At 44.7% G+C, this 12,097-nt stretch overlaps 1 protein-coding gene across 2 annotated transcripts in view; it reads left to right on the top strand.

Moving 5' to 3' along the window:
- Positions 1–12,097, top strand: part of syt1a (synaptotagmin Ia) — a 253,282-nt gene that overhangs the window by 211,840 nt on the left and 29,345 nt on the right. For both annotated transcript variants that reach the window (XM_063007450.1, XM_063007442.1), the window contains 2 exons: positions 1,619–1,735; positions 10,546–10,713. In XM_063007450.1, coding sequence (XP_062863520.1) covers positions 1,619–1,735; positions 10,546–10,713 — 285 coding nt within the window. The remainder of the gene's footprint in view (positions 1–1,618; positions 1,736–10,545; positions 10,714–12,097) is intronic.

Here is a 12,097-nt window from a genome sequence, read left to right as displayed (position 1 = left end):
TCTCCTGAGCTGATCAGGTTATGATTGGATGAAAAGGTCACGCTGAATTATTGCTGAATTATCTCTGAACTCTGAGGGAACTTTCTGAACCAGATGCGCTTCTTTAATCGTTACGTCCAGAAAGTTCTCAGAGCCGCCGTCAGGCTCGCACCAGCACCCGCGCTCTGACGGGGCGCGGTCAGTGGGAGGAACAGAGACGGATCTGGTTCAGTCTTCTGCACGGACTCGGGTGGAGCCGAGAGCCGTCACGGCGGCGCCGGTGTTCGTTTGCTAGCATGATGCACAGGGGTCAGGGGTCACGGAGAACATGTGCTGTACTGGGGGAAGTGAATGTTGTGCATGCTTTACTGACCAACCAGACTGAGAACGTCTGCACCATCAGCACGTATAACCCTCATTACCCATGATCCCCTGAGGATAAAAACACTCATCCCCCAAATACTTAAACACATTAACACACAGATAAACCAGAATAAACTCAATCCCAAACATTCAAACACCCACATAAACCAGATTAATAAGAACAAACTCATCCCCCAAACACCCAAACACTCACACACTCACTCACATACTGTAACACCCAAACACTGAAACACCCACCCACATCAACCAAATTAATAACAACAAACACCCAAACAATCATCCACATAAACCAGATTAATAATAACAAACTCATCCCAAAATACTTAAACACTCACCCACCCAAACAATCATCCACATAAACCAGATCAATGCTTAAACCATTAAATACTCAAATGCCCAAATAAACCAGATTAATAAACACAGATCTAACCCCCAAACACTTACACATCCATATGAACAGTATTAATATAAAAATGTCCCTAAACACCCACAAACCCAAATAAATAAGAACAAGCTCATCCCCAAACACTCAAATACCCAGATAAATCAAATAAATAAGCAGAAAACTAATCCCCAAACACTCAAACACCCAGATAAATCAAATAAATAAGCAGAAAACTAATCCCCAAACACTCAAACACCCAGATAAATCAAATAAGCAGAACACTAATCCTCAAACACCCAGATAAATCAATATAATAAGCAGAAAACTAATCCACAAACACCCATATAAAGCAGATTAATAGGAAGAAAACTAATCCCCAAACACTCAAACACCACGATAAATCAAATGAATAAGTAGAATACTAATCCCCAAACACTTAAACACTCACATAAACCAGATTAAACAGAAGAAAACTAATTCTCAACACTGATTAAAGACGGAAACCCAACCAAATACTTAAACCCTTAAACACCTACACACAAACACTCACACACCCACTTAAACACCAGAAACATTAAGGACACTTTCTAATCTGCTTCTGAGATTTTCCCCAAATTGCCTGCACCCCCCCCCCCCCCCCCCCCCCCCCATCCTGAGAATGGTTTAACACCACACACCAGGCACCCTAAGGTCTGGGCTGGAATGAGGGTTGGCGGGTGACCTGGCCCAGCATGCGGTGGTGTTTCTGACTGTGGTGTTTTCAGTGTTTGATCCCTGTTAGCGAGGTTTATACAGGAGACGACAGCCGGTCGTCACGGAGCCCGACCTGGCGGACTGACTCTTGGTGGGTGTCTCCTTCAGGCTCTGAAGGATGAGGACGAGGTGGAGACCGGCCTGTCCGAGGAGGAGAAGGAGTCCGAGCCCAAGGAGCAGGAAAAACTGGGCAAATTGCAATACTCGCTGGATTACAATTTCACTGAGAACACGGTGAGTGGGTTCCTCCCGGGGTACGGTGGGCTTTATCTCATAACCTTCTGCTCTGTCCCGTTTGGTACCAGGTGAACCCTTGAGCATGAGGATTGCTCCTAGTGTTCCATTAACTTCGTCAGTGAGTACATTTAGTCAGGTGGTGCAGCGCTGGGGTTCTGAGCTCTGCTACCGGTCGGCTGGGCGCCCCCTAGTGTCTGCAGCAGACAAAATCGGCCACCAGTCTACCGGGTGGGATAAGACGGGACTAAAAAGTGGGCGGGGTCTTCGAGGCTGTGTGAGGACCCTGGTTAGTAGCCTGATGCACCTGTATAGAAGTGGACATTGGCGCATGACTCTACATGCATGGGACCGACCTCTATCGCTGATCCACCAAATTAAAGACGAATAAGAAGGGGTCGCGTCAGAGGGAGGGCGTGTCTGAAGAATACACCCTCCTGATACGCCATCAGGGTCTCCAGCACAGTAAGGGGAACTGGGTATGACTAAACTAGGAGAATATTCAGAAGTGTACAGAAGTGGAGATTGGTGCATGACTCTACATGCGTGGGACTGACCTCACACGCCAATCCACTGAAGTACAGGGGGATAAGAAGGGGAGGGCGTGTCTGGAGAGTATACCCTCCTCGTACGCCATCGGGGTCTCCAGCACAGGAAGGGGAACTGGGTATGACTAAACTGGGAGAAAATGCAACGTCAGATGCGCTGGCCAATCATTTACATTATCAGTACTGTGACAGTACACTGTCTAAGCAATTGAGGGTCAAGGGTCTCGCTCAAGGGCCCAACTGCGGCAACCTGGCAGCGGTGGGGCTTGAACCAGCGACCTTTCGATTACTAGTCCAGTATGATCCAATAAGCCATTTAGCTGTGACTAACTCAGCTCTTATTTCCATGCTTCGTAAACACAAGGGTTTTGGACTGTGCCCAATCAGGACAGTCTATGTTCCTCTCTGTGATTTCACCTTGGGGCTGGATCTAGCGCCCTCCTGAGGAGTAACCTGTTTAATGCGGTTCAGACATACGGTCCTGGACCTGGCTCCAGTACGGTTCCTCCGTGACCCCGACTCAGAGAGGTGGGATGAAAGATATCGATCGTTTTGTTTCGAGGAGCTACATCTTTAGCGTTAGCGGCGAGGGGCTAAAGGTCACGCCATCCAAGCGGCCGTCCGCCACGAAGTCCGAGCGTTTATTCAGCTCCCCGCCAGCCGGCGTCTCGCTGCACCGCGGATAATTGAGGTGCCGAAGTGCAGCGCCAACCTTCATAAACAAACCTGACGGGGTCAAGCTATCGACTCCCAGCCGTCACCGCCAAGACGTCCGACCTTCAGCGCTCGTTTTTACCTTCAATTTAAGTCAAACAGGAGCTGCGCCTACAGTTACAGTCCAAAATATACGTACAGACCCCCGCCCCCCCCCATCGTTTATTATTAATACATGATAATAAATCAGGGATTAATAAAATAAAAACAGTGAGAGCTTCTCTCGTCAGATTATTTATTATAGATAAATAACAGAGCGCAGTGACACGCATCAGCACCACCCAGATACATCAGAAATCACCTTATACACACTGCATACAGGAATATACAGTATATATAAATACAGCCGTACCTTAAAACTGGACGTCAGTCGGTTCTGGGAGTGGTGTTGAGTTTTAAAGACGTCGAGTTTCGAGGTATTTTTTCCCATAAGGACGTTTGGGGAACCTGTTAATGCGTCCATGGTCCCGTGGAGCTGCAGATATTTTAGTCTCATGTAAAATAATGAGGTTGTTTTTGACACTTAAACACTGAAAATAACACAAATATAATATAAACACACTGAAATACAATTACTAACAGTTAAACATCAATAAAAATATAATAAAAGCTGCACTTTAGTTTTACTTCTTTATTGTTTCCTGACGCTTCTTAATGGTGGAGATGCTTGATGTTGGAATACCGTATTCCCTTCAGCACCGGCGCATTCACATGAGAACGACGCTTAGCGTGACTTATTGTAGTAAAACGGCGAGTGAGGAATGTGATTAGTGGAGGAACTTATGAGCAGTAATAATGAAGAGAAGTTTAGTGCTCCTGTCTCCTTCTTTTACTACATTAAACCACGTTAAGCTTTATTTAGAACCAGAAGCGTTTTAGACTCTGGGAGAAGCTGATTCTGATTCTCACCGTTTCTCAGAAGCTGGAGCTGTAACACAAGTTTAAAAGTGAAACGGAGGAGAATCCAGATAAACGCAGATACATGTGGAGCTGTAACCCTGGATCTGACCTGGTGAAGAAAAAAATTTACTTAAGTGTACGTAAAATATACTGAGATTTGTCTAAGTATTATAAATAATTTGCATACGCCTGTGTTTTACCTAATGAGCTCAGGGTTAATATGTTATTAGAATCTGATGAATGAACAAGTTACAGTAAACCAGTGACCGAGCTCACAATAATGCTAAAAAGTTTATTTAACTTTAATACCGTCAGTATCACAGATCAACTTGAGCAGATTTTAAAAACATGTACAAACATTCACTTCAACAACAAACTGGTACACATAAGAACCGACATGTTAAACTCGTGTGTTCGAACCTCGCATCTGCCCAATGTCTCAAAACCACCTCAAAACTAAAGCAATTACGACCCCTGCTGGTTGATGGTTCCTACTCAAAAAAAAACCCCAAAAAAACGAAAAACAGAGATCAGTGCGTGGCTGATGAATTTATTGCTGCACTACAAAGAAAGAGGTTTATGAAGTCTATTTTTAAAATAGGTTGAATGTACTCAGAGTGCACTTGGAATACTGATTAAATGGAGTTAAATACACATGCTGTAGTATACTTAAGTGGATTAAATACACTTATATAATAGTCTCAGTTTAGTACACTTAATACAATCGAGCTTTTGTATTATTTGTGGACATTTAATGTATAATAATAATAAAAACAGTTGTTCCATTTTAGTGCTCTGTAAGTGTGTTGATCATTAGTGTGATAATAATACACTATAGTGCGCTGTACTATATTAAAGATTAGTTTACTTAAGTCTGTTCTTTCACCAGGGAACTCATTACGTCTCCCTGTGTTTCACCTGATGAGCTCAGGGTTAAACTTCAGCTCCCACATGATCCTAATTATGATAGAAATCTGATAAACAAGTTCAAATATACATTTCAAGTGTACACCAATGAGGCATAACATTATGACCACCTTCCAAAATTGTGTTGGACCCCCTGAAGGTGTGCTGTGGTATCTGGCACCAAGATGTCAGCAGCAGATCCTGTAACTCCTGTAAGTTGTGAGGTGGAGCCTCCATGGATCTGACTTGTTTGTTCCAGCACGTCCCACAGATGCTGGATTGGCTTGAGATCTGGGGAATCTGGAGGCCGAGTCGACACCTCAAACTGGTTGTTGTTCTCCTCAAACCGTTCCTGAAGCATCTTAGCTTTGTGCTGAGAGAGGCCACAGATATCAGGGAAGCGTCTCCATGAGAGGGTGAACATGGTCTGCAGCGATGCTTAGGTAGGAGCTACGTGTCAGAGTAACGTCCACATGGATGGCAGGACCCGAGGTTTCCCAGCAGAACGTCGCCCAGAGCATCACACTGCCTCCGCCGGCTCGCCTTCTTCCCATAATGCATCCTGGTGCCGTGTGTTCCCCAGGTAAGCGACCATCAGACCAGGCCACCTTCTTCCATTGCTCCGTGGTCCAGTTCCCATGCTCACGTGCCCATTGTTGGTGCTTTTAGCGGTGGACAGGGGTCAGCATGGGCACCCTTACTGGTCTGCAGCCCCATACACAACAAACTGTGCTGCTCTGTGTATTCTGACACCTTTCTATCAGAACCAGCATGAACTTCTTCAGCAGTTTGGATCGGACCACACGTGCATCAGTGAACCTCTCGCCGGTTTACCACTGTTCCTTCCTTGGAGCACTTTTGATAGATACTGACCACTGCAGACCAGGACACACCCCACAAGAGCTGCAGTTTTGGAGATGCTCTGACCCAGTCATCTGAGGATAAAATGTTCACTTGCTGCCTAATATATCCCCCCCACTAACAGGTGCCGTGATGAAGAGATAATCAGTATTATTCACTTCACCTCTCAGTGGTCATAATGTTATGCCTGCTCAGTGTATGTTCAAGTGCCTAGAGCTCACAATAATGCTTAACAGTTAATTTAACACATGTTTATAGTAACAGATCAGTTTGATCCACTAATTAAAGCAGATTTTATTAACATGTAAAACATTCACTTTAACGACTCCCATCAGCTCGTCTCCTGCTGCACCGGAACCAAACCACGACGTTCTACAGAGAAACCCACACGTAGATCAGAACATGAGCGATAAAAGCAAACCCAACAGAAATCAAACCGACGTATTTTTAGCTTTATTAGCTCACCGCACCGTTCACGCCGCACGCCGAAACCGCGACGCAGAAATAAACGATTTTCCTCCGTAAGTTTGTTCCGGCGTGAAGAATTCCTCAGCAGAGTAATCTCAGCCCACGGCCGCCCACTTACGGTGGACAAATTGCGCTCCGCTCACCCGCTGAGAGCAAGAAATGCGCTCGCCACTCTCTCCCGTACGACTGAGGAGCCCGCGGAGCCCGAGCAAGTCATTATGGGTAAAATCCCATCATCAGCGCGTAGCCTGGGGTCCAAAATCCCTGAACCAGACCGGTTCTGATCCTGCCGTCATGAGTTATTATGAAGCAGTTTAGATAAATAAACAGCAGCAGACGCCGTTTTAGTTGTAGTTTTCTTTTGGACTGAGACTATATATGGTGTTATATATACGAGGCATAACATTATGACCACTGACAGGTGAAGTGAATAACACTGATTATCTCTTCATCATGGCACCTGTTAGTGGGGGGGGGGGATATATTAGGCAGCAACTATCTCCAAAACTGCAGCTCTTGTGGGGTGTGTCCCGGTCTGCAGTGGTCAGTATCTAACAAAAGTGCTTCAAGAAAGGAAGCGACAGGGACATGGGTGCCCAAGGCTCACTGATGCACGTGTGGTCCGATCCAAACTGCTGAAGAAGTTCATGCTGGTTCTGATAGAAAGGTGTCAGAATACACAGAGCAGCACAGTTTGTTGTGTATGGGGCTGCAGACCAGTCAGGGTGCCCATGCTGACCCCTGTCCACCACCGAAAGCACCAACAATGGGCACGTGAGCATGGGAACTGGACCACGGAGCAATGGAAGAAGGTGGCCCGGTCTGATGAATCACGTGGATGTCCGAGTGCGTGTGCGTCGCTTACCTGGGGAACACACGGCACCAGGATGCATTATGGGAAGAAGGCGAGCCGGCGGAGGCGGTGTGATGCTCTGGGTGACGTTCTGCTGGGAAACCTCGGGTCCTGCCGTCCATGTGGACGTTACTCTCACACGTAGCTCCTACCTGAGCATCGCTGCAGACCATGTTCACCCTCTCATGGAGACGCTTCCCTGATGGCAGGATGAAGCTCCCTGCCACAAAGCTAAGATGCTTCAGGAACGGTTTGAGGAGCACAACGACCAGTTTGAGGTGTCGACTCGGCCTCCAGATTCCCCGGATCTCGATCCGATCCAGCATCTGTGGGACGTGCTGGAACAAACCAGTCCGAGCCATGGAGGCTCCACCTCACAACTTAGAGGAGTTAAAGGATCTGCTGCTGACATCTTGCTGCCAGATACCACAGCACACCTTCAGGGGTCTAGTGTAGCCCATGCCTCGACGGGTCAGCAAAAGGGGGACACAATATTAGGACGGTGGTCATAATGTTATGCCTGATGGGTGTATATTTGCTATACGGTATACGGTTTCAGCCATATGCGGTTTTAGGGATGAATTAGAATGACGACTGTGAGCCAGGCCTGATTTTTGACCTGAATGGGCACAAATTCCCACAGTGTGGTCGATCTTCACCTAAGAAAGAAGACTGGTGACTCTTCTAAGATTAAGAAGCTCGGTGGGTAGCACTGTTGCCTCACAGCGAGAAGGTCTTGGGTTTGATTCCCAGGTGGAGCTTTCCGGGTCCTTTATGTGTGGAGTTGTGCATGTTCTCCCCATGTCTGTGTGGGTTTCCTCCGGGAGCTCCGGTCTCCTCAGACAGTCCAAAAACATTGTCAGGTTAATTAGAGATGCTTGAAGATGTGTGTGTGCCCTCCCCTGTGCCCAGTGAATTGGACCCACTGTGACCCTGACCAGGATAAAGCGGTGGTAAAACCTTGGTGATGGAGGTAGGAAAGAACCCCAGTGGTCACTCTGAAAGATCTGTGCCGTGATTGGAGAACCTGATGGATGGACAACCATCTTTGCAGCCTCAATAAATCATAGTAGAGAAGTCAGCTTTGAGTGAAAGGCTTATGACCGTCCTCTTGGTGTACAGTAAACGGCATGTCCTTATAGAGCTTGCTCATGCTGGAACAGGAAAGGACCTTCCCTAAACTGTGATATATGACTATGAATATGATTTATTACACCTGTTAGTGACTGTGGTGGCTGAAACACATGATTTCAGTCATCATAAGGGACGTCCCAATACTTCTGACCACGCTGCTCCCCTCATCCATCATGATGAAGGTGTGAACGGAGCTGACGGGGCGTGGCAACGCTGTCACACGCCACATTAGGGATGAAATATAAACACCGCCGGCGATAATGACCGGATGAGAGACACCTGACAGGCTAACGGCGTGTAGCGGCCGTGCTAATCACGCTTCACTCGCGCACTCGTAGCTTCGGCATTTAGCAGACGCTTTTATCCATAGTGAATTACAGTATACAGTCTAAGCAAGTGAGGGCCTTGCTCAGGGGCCCCACGGTGGCAACCTGACAGTGGTGGGGCTTGAAACAGCGACCTTCTGATTACTAGTCCAGTATCTTAACCACTAGGCTACATCTGCTTATTTATTTAAACGCTGTACCTATAAATACGGACAACTGTGGTTCTGACTGGAACCTGTGGGACAGCTGGAACCTAGTGGGTGGAGCTCTGGGCTGTCGATCGGAAGATTATGGGTTCAAATCCAGGCTCTGCCATCCTGCACTCTGAGACTGCTGTGCCAACGATGCTGCTCCTGCTGGATGTGACGGGAACCTGGCGTTCCAGGCCAACCCAAGGAGGATGGGGGTCCCTGCTGAGTCTGCAGACCATGTTCATCCTGACCATGTTCATGGAGACACTTCCCTGATATCTGTGGCCTCTTTCAGCACAAAGCTAAAATGCTTCAGGAACGGTTTGAGGAGCACAACAACCAGTTTGAGGTGTCGACTCGACCTCCATATTCCCCAGAGGCTCCACCTCACGACTTACAGGAGTTAACGGATCTGCTGCTGACATCTTGGTGCCAGATACCACAGCACACCTTCAGGGGTCTAGTAGAGTCCATGCCTCAATGGGTCAGGGGGACCAACACAATATTATGAAGGTGGTCATAATGCACTCTGAGACTGCTGTGCCAATGATGCTGCTCCTGCTAGATGTGATGGGAACCTGGCGTTCCAGGCCCCCCAATGAGGATAGGGGTTCATGCTGAGTCTGGTTCCTCTCCAGGTTCCTTCCTGGCATTTTAAGGGAGTCGTCCTCGGCTGCTCAACGGGGGGTTTAGATTTAGTTTTTTGGTCTCGGATGCTGTAAAATTGCTTTGAGATGATGTGCATTGTAAGAAGGGCTACACAAATACATTTAAACTGAACGGGCACAAATTCCCATATACAGACACACTCCAGATTCCTGTGAGAAGCTTCTCAGAAGAGCGTCTGTTGTTCTAGATGAAAAGATCACACAATTCCGGACTTTTGACAAGCTCACATTCAGGCGTCCACATACTTTCGGCTATATAGTGTATCAAATGTTCTACTGATACACTGAATGAGAACAATTCCCCATAGCTACGCTTCAAGGCAGTCGCCCCGGTCCAGCTGCTGAAGAACATCCCCACATCATGATGCTGCCACCACCATGCTTCACTGTAGGGATGGGATTACCCAGGTGATGAGCGGCGCCTGGTTTCCTCCAGACATGATGCTTGGTATTCAGGCCAAAAGGTTCCAGAAGATCTTGTTTCTCATGGTTTGAGAGTCCTTCAGGTGCCTTTTTACTGAGGAGTGGCTTCCATCTGACCACTCTACCATAAAGGCGTGATTTGTGGAGTGCTGATGGATGGTTGATCTTCTGATAGGTTCTCCCATCTCCACAAGGATACGCTGGAGCTCTGTCAGAGTGACCCTCGGGTTCCTGCTCACCTCCCTGGCCAAGGCCCGTCTTCCCCAATCGCTCAGTTTGGCCGGGCGGCTTCAGGTCTAGGAAGATTTTTGGTGGATCCAAACTTCTTCCATTTATGAATGATGGAGGCCACTGTGCTCTTTGGGCAGTGTAAAGCGGCAGCAATGTTTCTGGACCCTTCTCCAGATCTGAGCCTCGATACAATCCTGTTTCTGAAGTCTGCAGATTATTCCTTTGACCCCCCATGGCTTGGAGTTTGCTCTGATATGCACTGTCTACTGTGGGACCTTATATAGGCAGGTGCTGGCGACCCCCAATCATGTCCAATCAATTGAATTGACCACAGGTGACTCCAATTAAACTGTAGAAACATCTCGAGCAGTATCAGTGAAAAGAAAATGCACCTCAGCTCACTTTTGGGTGTCATATTATGTTATAAACGTGGAGAAGATGAGAGGGGTGCAGACTTAAGACTTGACTGTACATAGAATTAATTTTTATTTGTATTTTTTGATAATGTCTCTCCATCTTCCTGGCATTTAAAACCCGCTGTATTAATATGTCGTGATCTGACCCGTCTGTTACTCTTTGACCTGCAGCTGATCGTGGGGATCATCCAGGCCGCCGAGTTACCCGCCATGGACATGGGTGGCACCTCTGACCCCTACGTGAAGGTTTACCTACTGCCTGACAAGAAGAAGAAGTTCGAGACTAAAGTGCACCGGAAGACCTTAAACCCGACCTTTAACGAGCAGTTCACCTTTAAGGTAAGCGGCGTCTGTTTCTCCTTCAGGGCTTTAATATCAGACAGTGAATTTTAACAGGAACGTAACGGGTGTTCGGGGTTCATCACGTCCTCCTCCTCCTGACGTCCCTAAAGGAGCTGCGAACACCAGCCGCCACCACGCTCATCAGTTAAACCTCACCAGACCTGGACTCACCGCTATGTTAGCGTGATCACAGCTCAGCTCAGCGCTGAGTCTTTGCTGCTAACGTATGAAGAGCTGCTCACAACCTCTAGTGACAGAAGCACAAAATCACCGTTACTAACTCTCCTTCTTAACTATTTTCACTGTCACAATCCATTCGGTTAAATGGGGCTTAAAATAAACTGACTGGGCTCATGAAATCGAGCATGTAAGTGCTATACACACCACTGTCCCGGGTTCGAGCACCGGTAACAACTGATAAGAACAAACTTTAAATATTCTCATATCAACAATCTTATTTATTATTATTACTTATTTATTATTATTATTATTATTATTATTATTATTACTTATTTATTTATTATTATAATTATTATTATTACTTATTTATTTATTATTAGTATTACTGTTATCATTATTATTATTATTATTTATTTATTTTTTATTATTATTATTATTACTTATATATTATTATTATTATTACCTATTTATTATTATTATTATTATAATTATAATTATTATTATTACTTATTTATTATTATTAGTACTACTTATTTATTATTTTTATTATTATTATTATTATTACTCATTTATAATAATAATAATTATTATTATTACTTATTTATTATTATTTGTATTACTTATTTATTATTATTATTATTATTATTATTATTACTCATTTATTATAATAATAATTATTACTTATTTATTATTTTTATTATTAGTATTATTATTATTATTATTATTATTATTTATTATTATCATTATTATTACTTATTTTTTATTATTATTATTATTATTATTATTATTATTATTATTATTATTATTATTATTACTTATTTATTATTATTACTTATTTATTATTATTACTTATTTATTATTATTACTATTATTTATTATTTTTATTTTTATTATTATTATTATTATTATATGTCTACATCATCACGGCCCAATCAGATTTAAATGTAGAACATATTTTTATTTGCATTAACTCGCTCCAGGTGGGAGTGTTTCTATATATCACGGTTTCTTTCTCTCAGACTCGCCAAAATGGTTTTGGAATGAGCTCCTGCTCAGTTGTTCACATACTTTTGGCTGTAAAGTGTAGATGTAATTTTTGACTACATGGACAAAAGTATTGGGACATCTTGTCTATAAAGACATGAAGAAAAACTCGGTTTAAAATCCAAGAAACTCCAGCGTCCTGCACAGAGCCCTGACC

Source organism: Trichomycterus rosablanca, chromosome 1 (assembly GCF_030014385.1).
Source record: "Trichomycterus rosablanca isolate fTriRos1 chromosome 1, fTriRos1.hap1, whole genome shotgun sequence".
NCBI classification, from domain to species: Eukaryota; Metazoa; Chordata; class Actinopteri; order Siluriformes; family Trichomycteridae; genus Trichomycterus; species Trichomycterus rosablanca.
Note: the sequence above shows the minus strand (reverse complement) of the source record. Positions and strands in the feature narration are given on the sequence as shown.